The following is a 20,843-nucleotide window of genomic DNA, read 5'->3' as shown; positions in this document are numbered from 1 at the left end:
CTGGACAGAGGCTCCATCCCACTGAGGGTTGGACGTGGGCCTACCTGGCCCTGAAGGCACCCATGGGGCCACTCCCACCGGGGTGTGGATGAAATCTGTTTTCTTTTATCAATTGATACTCTTTAGCAGCAAAGAAACAACAATGTATACGTGAGCTAAAAAAAGAAGGATTATAAATCATGCTACTATAAAGACACATGCACATGTATGTTTATTGCAGCACTATTCACAATAGTAAAGACTTGGAACGAACCCAAATGTCCATCAATGATAGACTGGATTAAGAAAATGTGGCACATATACACCATGGAATACTATGCAGCCATAAAAAAGGATGAGTTCATGTCCTTTGTAGGGACATGGATGAAGCTGGAAACCATGATTCTCAGCAAACTATCGCAAGGACAGAAAACCAAACACCGCATGTTCTCACTCATAGGTGGGAATTGAACAATGAGAACACTTGGACACAGGGCGGGGACCACCACACACCAGGGCCTGTCAGGCGCTGGGGGGCCGGGAGAAGGATAGCATTAGGAGAAATACCTAATGTAAATGACGAGTTAATGGGTGCAGCAAACCAACATGGCACATGTACACCTGTGTAACAAACCTGCACATTGTGCAATGTACCCTAGAACTTAAAGTATAATAAAAGGAAAAAATAAATTTCTAGGGAGCAAAGGGGAAGTCATTTATTTTTGTGCATGCTGTTTTGCATTTTTAGAATGTCTGTCCCTGGAGATAGAGCTCACATCTTTCCGGAAAGCTCTGTAGTCTCAGTATAGCTGCTCTGTAGCTTTTTAGCTGTCTGGCCCCTCTTAGGTATTGAGAAAGTTATTAAGAAAATTATTAAGGATAGCATGTCAAGTTTCCAGTGAGAAGGATGCATTTGCAATAATGGAAAAAGGGAATGGTTTTTGCAGGTCATCTCCATAGTAAAATATCAATGATTATAATGTGCCTCTATTTTTGAGAAGAAAGTATTCCAGAGCCATTAGTGTGTTAGAAAAAAAAAAACTCCCATAGTAGAAATGACATCCATCATTGGTAAAGAAAGCAAGCCAAGACAGAGCTGAGAACCAGGACTCTGGGTCCAGATCACTCGTGGCTGTGTGTCACCGGACAGGTTACTGAAAGCTGCATGTGTGTTTTTAATCTGTGAAATGAGGATGAAGGCAGAGCAGCTCCACAGTTGTTGGGAGGACTCTGAGGGTGGATGTGTGTGGAGCACAGAGTACGAGCCCGGCTCGCACACTCGGCCCATGCGGCACTGATCTCAGGTGTGTGTGATGAGTACGAGCCCGGCTCGCACACTCGGCCCATGCGGCACTGATCTCAGGTGTGTGTGATGCGTACGAGCCCGGCTCGCACACTCGGCCCATGCGGCACTGATCTCAGGTGTGTGTGATGAGTACGAGCCCGGCTCCCACACTCGGCCCATGCGGCACTGATCTCAGGTGTGTGTGATGCGTACGAGCCCGGCTCCCACACTCGGCCCATGCGGCACTGATCTCAGGTGTGTGTGATGCGTACGAGCCCGGCTTGCACACTCGGCCCGTGTGGCACTGATCTCAGGTGTGTGTGATGCGTACGAGCCCGGCTCGCACACTCGGCCCGTGTGGCACTGATCTCAGGTGTGTGTGATGCGTTTGAGCCCGGCTCGCACACTCGGCCCGTGTGGCACTGATCTCAGGTGTGTGATGCGTACGAGCCCGGCTCGCACACTCGGCCCGTGTGGCACTGATCTCAGGTGTGTGTGATGCGTACGAGCCCGGCTCGCACACTCGGCCCGTGTGGCACTGATCTCAGGTGTGTGTGATGCGTACGAGCCCGGATCGCACACTCGGCCCGTGCGGCACTGATCTCAGGTGTGTGTGATGAGTACGAGCCCGGCTCGCACACTCGGCCCATGCGGCACTGATCTCAGGTGTGTGTGATCCGTATGAGCCCGGCTTGCACACTCGGCCCATGCGGCACTGATCTCAGGTATGTGTGATGCGTATGAGCCCGGCTTGCACACTCGGCCCGTGTGGCACTGATCTCAGGTGTGTGTGATGCGTATGAGCCCGGCTTGCACACTCGGCCCGTGTGGCACTGATCTCAGGTGTGTGTGATGAGTACGAGCCCGGCTTGCACACTCAGCCCGTGCAGCACTGATCTCAGGTGTGATGCGTTTGAGCCCGGCTTGCACACTCGGCCCATGCGGCACTGATCTCAGGTATGTGTGATGCGTATGAGCCCGGCTTGCACACTCGGCCCGTGTGGCACTGATCTCAGGTGTGTGTGATGCGTTTGAGCCCGGCTTGCACGCTCGGCCCGTGTGGCACTGATCTCAGGTGTGTGTGATGCGTATGAGCCCGGCTGGCACACACGGCCCATGCGGCACTGATCTCAGGTGTGTGTGATGCATATGAGCCCGGCTCGCACACTCGGCCCGTGTGGCACTGATCTCAGGTGTGTGTGATGCATATGAGCCTGGCTCGCACACTCGGCCCGTGTGGCACTGATCTCAGGTGTGTGTGATGCGTATGAGCCCGGCTCGCACACTCGGCCCATGTGGCACTGATCTCAGGTGTGTGTGATGCGTATGAGCCCGGCTCGCACACTCGGCCCGTGTGGCACTGATCTCAGGTGTGTGTGATGCATATGAGCCTGGCTCGCACACTCGGCCCATGTGGCACTGATCTCAGGTGTGTGTGATGCGTATGAGCCCGGCTCGCACACTCGGCCCATGTGGCACTGATCTCAGGTGTGTGTGATGCGTATGAGCCTGGCTTGCACACTCGGCCCGTGCGGCACTGATCTCAGGTGTGTGAGATAAGTACAAGCCCTGCTTGCACACTGGGCCCGTGTGACACTGATCTCTGGTGTGTGAGATGAGTACAAGCCCTGCTTGCACACTCGGCCCATGTGACACTGATCTCTGGTGTGTGCAATGAGTACACAGCCCGGTTTACACACTCAGCCCATGCGGCACTGATCCCACGTGGGTGTGGGCATCCCCCTGCCAGCGTCCGCATCTACATTTGGCACAGAGAAGCCACACAGCCTCAAGGGAGCTGGGGGCCTCTGGCAGGGCCTCCTTCCAGGACACGATACCAAGGAGGCCAGACCCCCAGGGCCGTCCCCACCAGATGAGCCTCCTGCCACTCTGTCCGGCCGATGAGACCCTCTCCCTCCCTCCTCCCTCTCAGGTGAAACTACAGTAACTGGGCATCTTTAAAGAAGAGAGCGGCGTCTTCCACCGCTGCCCTAAATGGAAACGCTCCACTGCAAAACTCAATGTGATGCTTGTGCCTCACGACCCAACGCCCTCCCCGTGGGCCAGTGTTTGTCCGGAGCGGTAAACCTAGCACGTCCGCACCCAGGCACAAAAAGTCTCCATCAGGAAAATGTGAAAAATTGATCTTTTTGCAGCTCAGTGCTGCCTCCAACACATCCAGAGCCAGCTGGAACTGTGAGTGTGAGCCCAGTGGCACCGCAAGCACCCACACCAGCACCCTGCCCTGGGCAGAGCCACGTGGGACCATCCCCGCAGGACAGTGCTGCACCCAGAGCCCCCACCCCGAACGCTTCCCGTGCTCCGAGTAGCTCCTCAGGTGTGAGCACACAAACAGAGGCGGCCAGGGTCAGTGCAGCACATTCGGACACCACAGTCCTCGCTCGCCGCAGAGCTGCCTGCTTCTCTGCTGTGCCTGAGCCGGGGCCCTGGGCATGTCCGCAGAGTCCTCGAAGTATCTTACACTTCTTTATAACACAATGTGCGAAGTAAGCTGAAGAGGATTCTGGGGGCAGAAATTCATCCATACACATCACGAGGCAAATGTCTCATCTCTTAACTCAGCATCTGATGGGGAAAATTGCAGAGGGGAAATCACTCAGAGAAGAGACCTGTCATTCTCGAATTCTGCCAAAAGAAGAACAGGACAACAAAGGCTTCAGGAAAACCCCTGTGCACCTTTCCGGGAGCCGTCTGGACGAAGCCCTGCTGCCCGGGTGTGCACAGACGGCCTCGGGTTTTAGGGTTATTTTGAGAGTGTAATCACTAGTGACAGGACCACGCTAAGGAATTAAATGTACAAAACTGGGCAGGAAACAGTGGGTTCACTGGGCTCTGCTGGGGAGGAATAAAGGCCACTCTCCAGACCCGGACGCGGCACCAAGAGAACATGGTGAACGGGAACCGGCCCGCTTTGGGGAGGGCCCTGGCCTTCAGCTCAGAGGGCGACACAGAATCCAACACGCAGCAGAAGCCGCGGGCGCCGGCGCACCCACAGGTGGCTCGAACGCAGAACGGCTGAGGAAAAAGACTGCGCTCTGTCAGTTTGACACGGTGGCTGCAGGGCACATGATGACAGGAAATCTAAACAGGAAGGTGAAATGTTTAGACAGCAAGTGTGGGGAAAAGGCCGGGGAAAAATATTCCAGATTGTTAAACAGGGTCATGTGTCACAGTGGGAAAAAAAGAAAAAAGGTTTCTTGTATAATCACCTCTCCCTGATCATGACACAGTTTTACTTGATTTTATTTCATCATAAAACTCAGAAGGCCTCAGAAGGAACTGCCTCTCATTCTAGGCCAGCAAGGCCAGCTGGGAGCAGAGGGGCAGCAGCCAGGGATTTCGTTCAGGAGAGCGACTTTACACAAACACTCCTGCGACGCTGGGGTCTCCAGTCGGCACCGCTGCAGGATGCTCTGGGCTCTGGGCGCATCTGGGGCATCCCTGTGAGAACCCAGGGAACACAGGGCCATGCTCGCTTCTGGAGAGGAAACGGCCCGTGGCCGCCCCTGAACGCCAGGGGAGCCTCCCTTCTTCCACGGAGTCAGGGCCCGGGCAGCTGAGCCTGTCCATGATCTAAGCCGGGGCAGCACTTGTCCCTGCGTCCTCGGCTCATGGCCCACGTGGCCAACCCTGCTCTGGTGACGCAGTCCCACCGCTTCCAGCGGCTTTTCCTTGGTGCCCAGGTAACTTTTTCTCTTGGACCGAGAACAACGCACACACGTGTTTGCACACACACACCCCCCAAGGGGAGGACGCCCCTGACAGCAGAGACCAAGCCAGGGTCACAGAGCTCTGCAGGCTCTGCCAAGAGACCTGGCTCCCGCCCCTCCCCGCTCCTGACACGCGACACTGGTCGGGGCTGTAAGCACAGCTCCTACAGGAAGGGGAGCCACCGCACGGGCACACGAGCCGAGTCAGCCCACGATGAGCGATGTTGGCCAAGCAATATGGAGTGAGTTTTTCCCATTTCGCAAGATGTTTTCTCAAAACAAAAATTAAAGATATAGACATGTTTCATGGAAGTGAAAAATAATTTTCAACACTCTTCTAAATGTGGAACAGTCTTGGAACAGCCTGAGATCAGTAGGGAAAAAGCGGCGTCTCCCCTCGCTCAGCCCCCATCCCTGCGGCGCCCAGAGCACCAGCCCTTTCTTGAGTCCCCACACAAGCTCGTGGCCGGGCTCTGGACATCCAGGCGTGTGTTGTCTCCTAGTTATTTTCACGTCCGTACCCCCGCCTCCCACACTCGGGAGCAGAAGTCCTTCTGTCTGCTTTCTGTACCCACAGCGTCTATGTGGTCCAGAGGGGCCCTCGCCGAGCCCCTGCACACCGGTCAGCAGCCCTGGCCTCCAGGTCATGACTCGCTCAGGGGCTGGGTGTCCCACACCAAGGCAGCCCCAAGGGAGCAGCGAGGGGCACGGCTGGCGGAGCTGCATCCAGCCCCTGGGGCCGGCAGCTGTGGTGTCCTGCTCGGGGGAAGCGAGGACCGTGTGTGAATCTCCCGAAGTCCCTGGTGGGTGGCTGGAAGCCGCGATCACTCCACGGGAAGCACAGAAGGCGTGTACGGGCTCGCGGGACCCACCGTCAGCTGTATCGAGAGTGACGAATGATGTGCTGAAACGCGACCTCCTGCCTCCCTTTTTCTTAGGGGCTGCCTCTGCCCTAAGACTAAAGACACTCATTTTCTTCGTTTACTCTGCTCCTGATAACATCAGATTGAAACCAGGAAACAGTTGTGAAAATAAAGACATTGACAGGACACACAGAATTTTAATGAGCATCTTCTTTCCGGAATAGCCCATGTCTACGACGGCCTTCTGTGACGGTCTTTAACGTTTCCATAAAGGTGGTCTCTTAGATGTGAGAGGGAGCACATTTAACCCACGATGCCTGCAACCCTTCCCACTGTCACAGGAGACCCCGGTCACGGCAGCAGAGCCCCTCCAGCCAGACCGCGGTCGGTGAGACAAATCCAACATGGGACACAAATCCCTCCTTTCCCGGCTCCCACAGAGGATGACTCACTGGGCAATTAAGTTCTAAGGGCTTCCAAAAAAGTCAGTGGTGCCTTTAACGTTCACAGATCCAACGCGACCTCTGTGGGCAAAGCCAGCCTTGAGAGGCCCCACAGGCTGAACCTTGCTGTTCAGTTTCACAGTCAGACAATTTAAAATAGTCAGTAAGAAACGAGTCATCTGCCCTCACAGCAGCCCAGGCCCGACGTGGAAGTAGAGAACGGGCGGCTGTTTTTCACAAGAAACTTTTGCACCTTCCTAATTTTCTTTTTGCTCTGAATAAGGACTGATTGTCATGTGCCATCCCTATCATCGCCTGCATCTTCAGCCCGCGGCGCATCTTCCGCACGTGGCACGTAGCGAGGACTTCCCATGGGCGGGCAGGACTCTGGACCCGAGAATTACACGGGATGGTTTTCAAGAGAGTGTAGATGCCCCCCTGCCCCCCGCCCACAGACCTGCTCTTACCACATCAAAATCTTACTTCAATTTATCGATTCATTCTTATCGAGCACCTAAAGGTCCCCGGTGCGTGCTGTGGGTCTATTGTACAGACCTGGCCTTTGGGGAGCTAAGGCTGTCCCCACACGGGCTGGCCTGGTGTGGGGAACAAGCCCCACTCTGCACCCAGGCCTGCCTCGGTCCAACACAACGAGGGAGTCACCCTACACAGGGGGATGGTGACGAGACGTCACCGCAGAGGCAGCAGAAGGGATAAAGGGGAGGTAGGGATGAATAGGGCCCTGGTGTTCGGGAAGGGACTGGCCACCCCAGGCTGAGAGGGAAGCTCAGGGGACTAGGGTCTGCACAGGGCTTGACAGATGGGAGGGTCTGCAGGGATAAAGTGGAGTTTGAGGGGGGCGGTGCAAGGGAGGGAGCCAGGCAAACAAAGGCTTAGAAGCAGAGGATCCCAGCCCGGGGACACAAAAGGTATTCACATCCTTCCATTCGGTGGCCACAGCTTAATTAAGCCAAAGGGCAGGGGCCTGCAGGCTGGGGGTGGAGCAGCTACCGGAGCAGCTGCTCCTCCATTTTCGGAATTGCACGTCGTTCTGGGGCCCAATTATTCCACCTAAAACTGATCTGAGCAACACCCTAACTGCACAAGGCCTGAAGGACACCCTGAAGAGTTTCCTCCTACCAGACCCCCGAAGGCCAGGGCCTGGAGGCCTGCTGGGAGTCCCGTCTCAGCTGTCTCAGCTCTGACCTAAGGGCTCTGAGCCCTAAGGTCTGTACGGGGAGTTTCTAAAAGTCTATGCTCTACCCCAAGAAGGGGATAGGTGGGGCAGCAGCCCTGGAGGAAAACCTGTGAGCAAGTTGTGAGGGTTTTTGGGGAGTGAACTTTGCAGGGGGTGCCGGGAGCCGCCGGCCCGAGGACACCGCTGACTGGGGGACAGGGGCCATGGGTCGCACGTGGGGTGTCAGCTCTGCTTCCTCACTTGGGGTTGATTTGAAATCTCAAGATGTGCCTGAAAAAATCCACCTGGAGAAGCGAGGGGCCCACTGGGAACGGGAAGGCCTGAGCAAGACAGATGCAGGCTCAGAGTGAGGAAGGGGCACCTGGAAAGCCACCCTCAGAAGAATCAGACACGTTTTCTAGACTTTTTCCCCTTCACATTTCAGCTTCACGTTTGGGGCTCACTTAACAATTCATATATTTGTTCTCCTTGAACCTGGTAGAGAATAAGAAGCCCCTGGGGTGGGGACAGAAATAATTCTGAAACTCACACCAGCTCCAGCTTCCATCCAACTTAGTATTTTGTTTTGCAAAAAAATCTGCATTCTATTTCCTCCCACTCAGGAACATCCGATCTCTGGTTTCAGGGTGCGTTTTACGGGCCAGGAAAGGTGACTCCAGGTCAGGAAAGGCAGGAAGATTCCATTATTGTCCACTCTCCTGCATCGTCATCTTCACCAAAAAAACTGAAAGCGAGGAAATGCCTACCCAGAGGGCAAATCCAGCTTCTGCTTTCCTCAGAGGCGCTCCGTCCAGTTACACATCAATGTTACACAGTCCCAGCACTTATCACTTGTAAACTTTTAATTGATTTGCTATTAAATGGCATAAGATCAATCCAAGTTTAAACCTGTATATCGAATCCACATTCCACAAACTCTGTACAGAATTATGTATTTTAAAACATGTAGCTTTACTGGCTAATGTAATCATCCGTGAATCTCCCCCCGTCTGTTCTTCAAGTCGCTGCACCTGGAGACACACCAGCACATACCCAGACGCTCTATTCTGCTGGCTGCATTATTATCCTATACATTAAAAAATCTTGAAAGGGTGTTTGTTCACACCTGCCAACTTTCTAGTGAGTCTCTTGTACTTGCTAATAGAGAAATAACACACTCAGGTTCCATCTTTTTTTTTTTGAGATGAAGTTTTGATTTTGGCTCACTGCAACGTCTGCCTCCCATGTTCAAGCAAATCTCCTGCCTCAGCCTCCCGAGTAGCTGGGATGACAGGTGTGTGCCACCACGCCCAGCTAATTTTGTTATTTTTAGTAGAGACGGGGTTTCGCCATGTTGGCCAGGCTGGTCTCAAACTCCTGACCTCAGGTGATCTGCCAGCCCCTCGGCCTCCTAAAGTGCTGGGATGACAGGTGAGACCCCGTGCCAGTCCCAAGATTCCATTCTTAACCATCAGTAATTCTCCCAAAGCAGAAAAGCCATAGAGATGTTACATTTTGAGCAACAGTTTCAGAACAGCCGGATGAAGAAGGGAGAACTCTTCTGCAGCCCCCATGGAACAGGAAAAGCCGCTGTTCAGACACCTGCAGAAACGCCTGACTGCCCGCCTCGTGTCCACACAGACCCAAAAAATTGGGAGAGGAGCCGCTGTCTGCCCTTGGAAGTCCCTCCATTTCCCTTGTGCATCTGCGCCCCTCTCTCTCTGAGCTAAGTCCCTTCCATGCTCCTCTCCCACCCCACAGAGGCCCCCTCTGCTGTTGCGTTTTTCTTCCTCCCCAAGGTTCCAGCCTCACGTTCTCTGAGCCCCACCCAGCACCCAGGGCTCCCCATGTTCTCTGAGCCCCGTGCCTGTCCCGCCTGGCACCCAGGGCTCCCCATGTTCTCTGAGCCCCATGCCTGTCCCGCCTGGCACCCAGGGCTCCCTGTGTTCTCTGAGCCCCATGCCTGTCCCGCCTGGCACCCAGGGCTCCCCGTGTTCTCTGAGCCCCGTGCCTGTCCCGCCTGGCACCCAGGGCTCCCCGTGTTCTCTGAGCCCCGTGCCTGTCCCACCCGGAATCCCGGGCTCCCCTAGGGTCACAATGATGTCTGTTTCTGGGTTCACACTGGGGAGACCTTCACAAATGCAGACTGGGCCGACTCTGATGTAAGATCAAGTTCTCTGCTGTTCCTGTTGTTCCAGAAAATGGGATTCTACCCTTAGAAGCAATAAGCTTTCTGAGAAAACGCTTTCTGGGTCAACTCCAAGTTCAGCTATCCAGAGGTTCCAAGGCTGGAATGTCCCGCCATGGACAGCAGGGTTCCAGCTGAGCTGGGCCCACCTGACCAGGGCTTCCCTCCTGCCGAGCCCTCACCTCGATGTGAGCCCTGAAGCCCCTTGGGCTGGGTGAAGAGGTGTTCAGAGCACAGATGCCCGAGGCTGCACCTGCACCCAGACCCAAGGTGTCCAATCCTTAAGGGTGACCCTCGGGCCAACACCAGTCACAGCCCTGGGGACCCCCACGTGTCAGCCGCGGCAAAACGAGCCCCCAACACAGCATGGGAGGGAAGGAGGAGGCGGGGCTCACAGAGCCAAGAGCCACGGAGAGCGCTGGGCCTAAGGGGCCTTGGACCTGGGAGAGAAGAGACAGCCAGGTGGCGAGCGACATGTCCTGTGGAGGCCTCCCCAGGAGGCAAGGGTGGGGGGACTCCTGCTGGAGGCGGCCGGTGGATCGGCCTTCCTTATTCCTGTCCTTGAAGTGATCCTCGTTTGACATTTAGAAATGACTCTCATCTGCCGGGTGCTCCTCGGTGTGACGTGCAATTGCTTTTCCCAAAGCTTTCTCTTCTCGTAACACCAGCTCCCGCATACCGTGGCAGCTCCAGCCATCATTCCTTATCCCACCACCCCGCGCAGCGTCTTGCCTCCTTTTATGCTGGTGTGCATGTTGTGTTAAGAGCTGGGCTTTGCCATTTTTGACAGGCTAATGCATTTCACTGCAGATAATGCCATTCACCCCAGAGGCGCATTCTCTTGTGCCCATCAAGGCAGAGGCTGAGAAGGTCTGCTTTACAGCAATGGCCTGAGGACCCTCAGCCCCAAGGTGGGGCCCCGTGCAGGTGCCTCTGTGCACGCCTGTGGGGTCCCACCCTGTCGTGTGCAAGAGGCTGTCACCTGAAGGAGATTCTGCCCCTGCCGGGCGTCTCCTCCCACACTGAGCTCCACTTGCTGGCCGGTGGCAGGGGGCGGGGGGGGCTGCACAGCTCTGGTTGGGGGAGGCTCCAGGAGTCACCCGAGGCCTCTTCTCCTTGCCAACAATGATGCCCTCCTCCCGAGGGACGGTGGCCCCACAGGGAGCCGGGAGAGAAGAGGCTACAGGCAGGGAGTGGGGAGACCCAGCCCTCAAGCACAGCCACACTGTGGGCCCAGTGCCCCTTGGGTGGAACCTGCCTCTCGCTTGCACCCACTCCTACCTCCTGGTACCCGCCCGCTGGAGTCTCCTCCCCACCACCTACCGTTTCTTTTGAAATCCCAGTTTAATCCACTTTTTTACACTTCCCTTTACTCCCTCAAGTGTCTCCTCCCAACACCCACTTTATTTCACAGAGGCTCGTGTCCTTCAGAGAGCCCGCCTCTCGCCATGGACAGCAGGGTTCCAGCTGAGCTGGGCCCACCTGACCAGGGCTTCCCTCCTGCTGAGCCCTCACCTCGATGTGAGCCCTGAAGCCCCTCGGGCTGGGTGAAGAGGTGTTCAGAGCACAGATGCCCAAGGCTGCACCTGTACCAAGGCCTGGCCTTACCCCACAGGGCCCCAGATCACACAGGCTCACCCGGGTGTTCGCTCACCCGGATACCTTCTCCAAACACCTTCCATCAAGTGTCTTGAATTCCACAGAGCAGCACAGGGTTCAGGCTTTGCTCCTGTTTTCTTCTCTGGAAGTGCATGCTTTGCAGACGCCATGTCCTCAGTTTTAGTTCAGAAAACGTGCCCCGCCTCTCTAATCAGGTCTAAGGGAGGGGAGCAGTTCATGCCGAGGAGGACGTGTGCGGAAACGGGTACCCTGGAAACAGGAGGAGCAGGCAGGAATCCAACACCCATCCCAGCTCCAGTGAGCACCAGCAGTCGCTGCAGGCAAGTCACCCTCGGGTAGCGCCTCAGAGCTGACGTGGCACCCGCACCCACAGGGCTGCCCTCACCCACGTGACGTGGCACCCGCACCCACAGGGCTGCCCTCACCCACGTGACGTGGCACCCACACCCACAGGGCTGCCCTCACCCACGTGACGTGGCACCCGCACCCACAGGGCTGCCCTCACCCACGTGACGTGGCACCCGCACCCACAGGGCTGCCCTCACCTGCGTGGCACCCGCACCCACAGGCTGCCCTCACCCGCGTGGCGGCCCAAGAGGAGGCCCCAGTTCCCAGACGAGGAAGGCAGGCTTCGGGAGGGAGAGGCTGGGCCCGAGCCTGGGCCTCGCGCCCCAGGGCATGGAAGGGCGATGGCGCCTTTCTTCCACGGGTTTCACCATTAGAGGAGAAAGAGAGTTCAAATGATGGAAAGTGTGGCAAGAGGGGAATAAGATAAGAAGGAAGAAACGGATGGGGGTGAAAGCAGGTGGAATGTGCCTCTTGTTGTCCACCTGGGGTCACTCAGCCACACTGAGCCACAGACTGTCCCTCGGAGCGCCACAGACCGCAGGGTTTGTCCTTGTCACGAACTCAAAGAGCTGACCTCTCTGGGCCTGCTCGCAACCTGCCGCCGAGTCCCTGCTCCCTGTCTAAACTCTTGGCCCGACTGGGAGGACCTCTCCCCTCCAGCCCAGTTCCTCCCCGTAGCCCTGCAAATGCCCACCTCTTGGGTCTGTCCCTACCCTACAGATGGCCACAGCACCTGCCCCAGCCACGCCTCCATCTCCCACCAGCCACTAAGAGCTCCACCCACCACCTGACCCAGCCCCTCCTCTGTCATCTCCAAGGATTTCAGTTTCACACGAATCACCTCCTAGCGACGTGTGGACTAATGCTGTTTACCGCCGGTTCACTGTTTCACGGCAAACTCCCCATCTCCAAGAAATCATCAACCGAGAAAAGAAAGGATGTCACCGTTTCCCAAATCTCCCACAGTGCCTCACACTACAGAGGGAAGATGGTGGAGGAGCTGTCCAGACCCGCGGGGCGGAGAAGCCCGGGCTAGCCCCTCAACACCCTGCAGTGGGGACAGCGCAGCCGGGGACCGCCCAGTGCAGCTCTGCCACCATCTCTGCAGGCTGAGGCGCCTCTCAGTTTATCTGCTGCTGACTCTGCCCCCTTGTAAAACAGGGTTGGGAGATAACAAGATGCCTGGGGAAGGTGTCCTGCGTCCCTTTCCACGGGGTGGGTGACTGACGAGCAGGACGGGGGTGCCGAGGAACAGGGGCTCAGAAGGACCTGCTGTGCATGCAGGGGTCACCCCAGGAGCAACACTGGCTTTGGTGAGAAGGAAGAATTCTCTGGTTCTGGCAGTGAAACGGGTGAGGCAGACTGGAACACAGCATGGGCCTAAGGGAAGCAGCACCCGCTCCACAGACAACATGCACACCGCCCCTCCCCTGGTGCTGTGCGAGCACCCGTCCTCCTCCCGGGGCCCAGCCCTCTTCCGTGGCTGCTGGAGTGCAGGGTGAGCACGCCCGGGAGAAGCCTGCAGCCCCCACCTCCTTTCCCTCGCCCCTCCTTGTGTGCAGCAGGAAGTGGCTTCCTTAGGAAGCAGTTATTCAAGTAATACCCAGGTCTGAAAAGGTACCAAGGTCAAAGCAAACACAGGAACAGCCTAGTGCCAAAAAGAAGCCACAGAATTCAGCCTCCAAATTTTCGTATCTTAGACTTTCCAATTTTTTTTTTTCCCAAATATCTCACTGAGTAGTCTCTGTGATTTTTAATGAAGTCTGATCTAATGACTGCTGCCTGATGGAGGGAGTGGCTTGCTGTGTCCCAACGAGCAACACGCTTCTGTTTTATGTTTAGAGGTTTCTCTGGCCACCTTTCCAGAGACTTCACTGTTCTCTGAAGATTGAGCTCTCTCTCTCAGGAGCTGTATTTGAGGAAGCATTTTGGGCAAAACAGCAGGATAGATACTGCTTTTGGAAACTGCATCCGTGAACGCTTCAGATTTATGTGAAGAACGCACTTCAAATGGGCACCTTCCAGAAAAACGTTCAGACTCATGGTGAAAAGGTACCTAGACAATTCCATGGAGCCTACAGAAACCAAGCGGGTTGACCCCACACACTGATGATCTGATACTGAACACACAGGCAAACAAAAACAGGTTCTTCCCACATTGGGGACGACACGTGTCCTTTACCCTCATCATCCTGGCAACATTCTGCAGGTTTCCTTTAGATTTCCTTCACATCAGGAACGATGGGATTTGGCACCAGTGTGACAACCATTCAGCATTTGCTGATTCCTAGTGAGGCCAGGGACGTTCTGGGCGCCATGGACCATGGGAGGACGGTGGCAGGGCCTCATCCTCCAGGGGCCTGGAGTCTGTTCCAGGATAATCTGCAAAACTGAATCCATGTCTCGAAAGTTTCAAGAGTATTACCTGTAGACATCTGTACTATCAGCTACATTTGCAAAGGTGTTATAAAATTAGAAAAATTTCCATTCTCAGACTTGACTGTTATAATAAAATGTTCTCTAATAATATTATTTCATAATGTTCTGTAATGTTGTATTTTTATAATTATAAAATATTTGGCACAGTTTTCACAGGGTGCCCTTCACTTTTGAAGCAGCATAGGTTTTGCTTATTTGATATTTGTAAAAAATATATTATTTTGACCTGGAAATTTAAGTATATAGTGAGGAAAGCCATTCTAAGATACAGAGCTATTGAAAAGGCTTTGTTAAAAACTTGTGGTGGGGTCAAGTAAACCTCAGGAAAAGTAACTGTTGTCCAATTTAATTGTGAACATCCTACTTCTATTACTCGTGATTACACCAATGCCTGAAGATTAAACTCGTCTAGAGAAAGAAGGGTCTCTTAAAGCCCCAGAGAGTGAGCCAAGGCGTGACCTGTGCTCTTTGTCAGAACTCAGCTTTCTGCACCGGGGGTAAGAAGTCAGGGTGCATTTGGGACTTGCAGACACACCAGCCCCAGTCAACTGAGCACCCTCATTTTGCCGCAGTTGCCACCACTCTGTCACTGCATTCGTAATCACTTGCTAACGGGAGCAACAGCAGCAACTGAGATGTGCACTTAGCCGCTCTGTTTACAGGAGGTCCCCGTGGCCTGGATGCATGCTTTCCTCTGGGTTTGGTTCCAAAGGCCTCCAAGTACACAAGGAAACCTGCTGGGTATTGTGAAATAAACCATCAAAAGAGAACTTGCTGAAAATTCTGCAGGAGTCTCTGCCCTCGTGTCGGGGAAGGGAGAGTGGGCTGGCAGAATACTAAACTTGCTGCTCGAAGATGATCAAAGCCTCAAGGAAATGGATGCAACATTCAAAGAGACTCAGAGAGAAAAGGAGGAGAATGTCTTCTAATCATCTAACGACTTATTTTGGGCACAGTTTTTACCCAATCACCTTCCATAGAAATAGGACACCTACATGAAAAAAAATGCATAAAGTATACTGGTACCAAAAATCACAATTCTTCTGTGTCTTCACATTATCCTTAGTGTGTGTGTGTGTACATGTGTGTATAAATATATATATATACACACACATATATGCATATATGGCAGGCTACGTCATTTTGAAAAAAAAGAATAAAAGCCGAAACTGGTTTTTCAGATCATGAAGTATAGAATTAATCCAAATATATCATGTTTTATCTATTTAGAAGAAAAATCAACATTTACTAAAACAATGGGGAGAAGTTCGGAGGGAGCAGTCTGTTCAGAATATGTTTCAGTTATTCTGAAAGTTAATATCCCCAATTTTTGCTCCAGTCTGAGCAAATTAAACTTGGCTGGATTATCTGATGGGGCTGATATCTTGGTGTCAAAAATATGAGAGTCTGTCAAAAAAGATTTGCTTTCCCAATAGGTAAGGCAAACAAAAATATCACACACTCATGTAAACGAAGGAAGCTCTAAAATCCTGACCCTGTCTGTGAAATAGTTCTATTTGGAGGAAGGACAGGTAAACATGTTTAAAGGTGTTTGCATTAGAAGCTAAGAATTCAACCTCCTTACTGCTTCAACCCTGTTTTAAGAAAAGCTCTTACTCCCGAGGAGCACAACGTGGCCCCTGTGGCCCCAAGCCCGGGCTCTGACTCACACACATGGGGGCCCGGAGGGGCTGCACAGGCACTCATGATGTACGTGCATGATCCGGGCTGAGGCAAACAAATGCTTTGTCAGAGGCTGGCAACACGAGGGCCTCCCAGGTCATGCTGGAGGTGCCTTGCCAGGACACTAACCCGGCTGCAGTTTAACGGAGGACACGAGGATTCACCTTTTGGAACCTCAGGGAGGAAGGAGCTCTACAACCTGAGGTCACCAGTGCCCCCCGGGATACCACCTCCACACACCCGTCTCCTCCACCCCATCAGAACGGCTCTGCTCCTGACCTTCCTTCCCCAGGTAAGAACACAAGTTCTTTTGTTTAAAAGGTAACTTCATATTCTGATATTAATAAAACTTATGCTATTGCCACCTACCATTCTCTCGCTCCTAGGTTACTTACTTCTAACCTCACTAGCACAATCTTTTTATTTTTCAGAAGCTTTAAGAAAAGGAATTGAGTAATTCCATCATGTCCCCATAAAATAAAGCATAAGATCAAATTGTTCCATTTTCCTTGTAACCCAGTGATGAGAATTATTATCCATAACCTCACTGTGATTATAGAATCAGCAAAGTACACAGGTTCAGTGAGCCAGAAATAAACACATTAATGCAAGACGACACCTTTCCTGAAATTTGTTTTATGTTTGCAATATTTTAAAAAACTTTTCAAACAGATTTTTACACTTCACGGGGGACTCATGGCTGTGAGAGAAAACCCAAGTGGGATATGGAAACATTAATGAATTAATACCTGCTTCATTTACCAAAGTAAATATCCTCTCCTTGTAACCGCAATTGTCTGAGTCCTTGAAACATTACTCAGCTAAATTCAAAGCGAACAATCATACAGTCCCCATCCTCATTACTGAGTCCTGCTCTGCCAAAACACAAATCACAACAACACAACGGTTCAGCACCTAGAACTTTCTCACCAGGAGACAATCCACTGTGATGGGGCAAACCCCCACTTTAATCAAAGTACTTCCCTAAAGGGTATTTTGTAGTGATTCAAAGCTAAACCAACCAGAGAGTCTTTACACTCATTTCATTTCCAAATTTTCCTAGATCACATTTTTAAAGAAAAAAAGTTTTTTTTTTTCCTTTTTATTAATCTGGATTGAAGAAAAGCACACATTTCATTTATTGTCTGGATTACAGATTCTTATTAAACAAACCAGAGCTCATTATAAAATCAATATCAACTTAACCACCATGCCCTCAGGAGGAACAGCAAAAAGGTCACTCCAAGAAATTCAAACAATTTTCCTGCTGGAAGGGCATGATTTTAATTACAGATACTATTAATTAGAGCTGTCACTGGGAAGGCTTTTTTTTTCTGTTAATTATCACAAACTCAGTCCTAAGTATGCATTTTCAACCTGCAGTTTTTTTTCAAATTAGTCATTTCTGCATGCAAGTCTAACCTTTCCATTCTATCAATATTTTATATTTGAATTTCAAAGTATATCAAAGGGTGCCACGCTTTCTAAAAATCTCTGCCTGTATGATCTTCCGTCTCTCACACATGGAACAGAACTGGTGTGATAATTTATTTATGTACCGACACAGACTTGGCCTGAAGACCTGGCATCCGCCTTGAAGGTCTTGCTCAATGGAATTTCTGGATAAATTCTTACTAGTTTATGTGACATTTTTTTCAGGCTGCTTCTTCAAATGTGATTTTCCTTTTGCTTTGAAGCAAAGCTACACACTGCAACTGAAATGCCATCCTCAACACATCTGAAGTTGCCATTTCTTTATAAGAAAAAGATCGTCCTGACCGGGCTGGTGACCCTCTCCGGAAAACTGGAGGCTTCCTCTATTCAGTGGCAATCCCAGGAAGTTGGAAATGGGAGGAAAAGTTGTCTTGTGGCTCTTTTAAGCATAGAGATTGTGTAAATTCCTTATGTGGGGGAGGGTCCTGAGAGCTCGCAGAGTATAGAAAAGCCAGCTCCAAGGAGCTCAGGAAGCAGGAGGGTTTGGTGCTGGAGGGCGCTTTGTGGAGAGAGGCGTGAGAGCCCACCCATGTAACTCTGATGATGGAATAATAATATTTACTTTACATACGACTGTAAAAATGATGAATTATTTACAAGATGTATTGCACACTGTAATCATGTGACTAGAGAAAACAAAGGATCCAGTCCAATGAGGAAATCTTACATATGTACTGACCAAACTTTTAAAACAGTGGTTAAGGAGTCATTCTACCTTCCCAAATGGGAATATCTTCTTGGAATTAAATGATATTTTATATGCAAAGGAATCAATTGCCTTGACTGATGGAAGTATTCTGGGTTTGTAACGCCGTTAAAACTGAAGGCCTATATTCATTACAGGACAATACCAAATACGAAACGTGTGCTATAGAACTTTCAAAAACTCTGTGGTTATTTAAAATGCCCGACTTGGTCTGAACTTGCCTTCCTCGCATCCTCCCTGGTTTGCAGCTCATTTCCAGGGGTGTCTGTGGTGCCTCTAGAGAAGGTGTCCCTCATGGGGACATGCGTGGGTCACTTTCCCCTGGTCAGCATTAGGTACCACTGTACCGGACAACAACACAGGGTGGCAACTGGGCAGGTCAAAGGATCTTTTCACAGAAGACCCCGAGGAGGCCGATGGTTTTTGAGACATCTTCAAACACCTACACACCAACTGATCTCACAACTCCGGCACTTTTCATTAGTAGTGGCCAAACTAAGATAACAGATAATACATCATTTGTGTATTGTACTTTTTCCACACCTCTAATTAACAACATACTTCCAGAGCAAACATGAGACTATCCAAGAAGAGCAGATGACTACAGAGCTGTACAACTGTGGCTGCTAGGTACTTGCACCAATGCTGATGAGAAGTTCCAAACTGTCATCATAAAAGACCCCAAACTATGATACATGAGCAACTGCTGGGAATGGAGGAGGGGCCAGAGAGGGATGCGATCATCTGCCTGCTCAACAGATAAATCCAATATATCACTTTTTAAAAAGTCTCCTCTTACCTGGTAGGCGGCGGTGGCATCTGCGCCCGGGTCACGCCCTAGTCCCGAGAGCTTCTCCTTCAGCCTGTGCTGAGAGCTATGGCGCAGGCAGTAGATGAGGCCAGAGGCCAGGAGGACGCCCAGGATGCAGGCGAGGGAGACCAGGGTGAGCGCGATGAACTTGGTTGAGTCTTCTTGCTCCGCCTGAGGAGGCAGGAACTTGAGTTTGCTTTTCTGCAGAACAAGGAGAGAGGGGTCTGTTAGCTCCTGACAAAGCATGACCTCCTAAAAACACACGTCTCCAAATGCAACTTGAAAGTGGAAAGCTCAGCCCCACAGGACGCTGCGCTAGCACTGGAGCCACAATGGGAGGGCCCAGTGGAACAACCCCCGTCAAAGGAGAAGAAGCAGAAGTCATTTGAAAATAGCACCTCGCAGATTGCAGCCTGCTCAAGAGGACAGTCAGAGGCATCACTTTTTCCCTCAGTGGTGGCTGTTTTTCAAATTTATGTAAAGTATTTGGCAGCTAATTTGCTGCCTTCAGTAAAATAAAGTATCCATCCCTTCTTCTAACCGGGCACAGCAGTTTGTCCAGAGCTTGCACAGTGATTGTCGGGGGTGCTGGGGGGAGGCCAGGCTAGGCGGCGGAGGAGGGTGGGCAGGCCTGCAGCCTGCCGTGGCTTCAAGTAGCCACACAAGCCCAGCACGTCTTCAGCAACAAAGGAACGTGGGACTGGCTCTGCATCTTCACGTGAACATTCTCCCTCCCAGGGTCAGGGGATTGGATCCACCTGTCTTGAAAGGCGAGCACTGGTCGAATCCCACCGACTCCAGCCACTCTCCAGAAGTGGCCTGGCGCAGACCACAACACTTCGCACCTGCGTATTTTTCCTTGAAAGGAGCCTTTGGAACTTCACTTCCCAGGGAAGAAACCCCCCCAGATTCTCACTGCTTCTGGAGGGAGAGGGTAGTGCAGGTGAAAATATGAGAAAGTCCTTTCGGTGCATTTCACTTGTCTCCACGTGCAAAGAATTGCATGGCTCTCCCCTCATTAGCTTCATTAGAAGGTATATTAGCAACAATTAAGGACGCCACAGGAAAATGGGAAGGCCGCCCCGCAGACCGCGCGCCCTGCACAATGACTCGGGGAGTAAATGGGGGAGCACGCCCGGCCTCGGTCCTGGCTGCTACAAGATGAGAACAATTAGCAAACCCCTTTCCACCACCTAATTTCGCGTGGTAACAAAATGGATTTTTCCCCATGAATGCCTGGCCGGCCTATTCATTATCTCTCTTCTATTAGTAATTTTCTGCTCCGTATTCAGCCTCCCAACTCTTCATTTCCTCCCGTCTCCCAGCGTACACAGTGCCTCTTATGTCAGGCCGGGCCCGTTTTTATCTTGTAATCATAAAGGCCACCAAAGCAATTATCGCCGGTCTTGACTGGAAAAGCTGGTCATTAATTAGCCTCCTTTTGCCTTCGGTGCAGCGGATTAGCTGGTGCCGGGACTGAGTTAATGGAAACGCGGGTTAAATGAGAAAAGACGCCCGGATTTTCCTGCCTGGATGCGCGGCTCGGAGGAGGACCGCGAGGTTCGCGGGCGGCGGGAGGCGGTGGAGCCGCGGAGAGGGAGGGAGGGAAGGAAAGGGGGAGGGTGGGGGAAAGGGGGGAGGGGAGAGGAGGCGCGGGGTGGGGGGAGGGGAGTGGGGAGGGGAGTGGGGAGGGACCCGGGAGGGCGAGGCGGGGCGGGAGCCAGGGGAGCGGCCCGAACTCCGCTTGGTTCGGACCCCGCAGCAGCCGCTGGGTCCCGCAGCCGCGCACGGCGGCCCTCCGCGTGGAGATCCCATCCGCGCCCCTCCCCAGTCTTCCCTCCGCGGCCTCTTCCCCTCCCCTCCCCTCCCCCTCCCTGCGGCCCACACAGCCTCTTCCAGAAAGAAGTCACTCTAGAGCCGCGCGACCCAGCCCCAGAGTCTGCCGGGGTCCCCCCACAGGGTCCCCTGCGCGCCCCTCCCCGCCCCTCCCTGGGCACAGCCAGTTCACGAAACCTAAGGCGCGGCCACGCGCCGCCTCCCCCGGGCCGGGGTCTCCTCGGTCCCCGTGCGGGCGCT

The 20,843-nt window shown here is 52.7% G+C and overlaps 1 protein-coding gene across 1 annotated transcript in view; it reads right to left on the bottom strand.

The window, feature by feature from the left end:
• Window positions 1–20,843, bottom strand: part of PTPRN2 (protein tyrosine phosphatase receptor type N2) — a gene marked incomplete at its 5' end in the record, with an annotated part of 1,004,492 nt that overhangs the window by 124,716 nt on the left and 858,933 nt on the right. Inside the window, 1 exon segment of the mRNA NM_001305920.1 lies at window positions 18,756–18,968. Coding sequence (NP_001292849.1) covers window positions 18,756–18,968 — 213 coding nt within the window.

This window comes from Macaca nemestrina, chromosome 4 (assembly GCF_043159975.1).
Source record: "Macaca nemestrina isolate mMacNem1 chromosome 4, mMacNem.hap1, whole genome shotgun sequence".
Taxonomy (NCBI): Eukaryota; Metazoa; Chordata; class Mammalia; order Primates; family Cercopithecidae; genus Macaca; species Macaca nemestrina.
The sequence above is the reverse complement of the archived record's forward strand: the minus strand, read 5'-3'. Positions and strand labels throughout refer to the sequence as shown.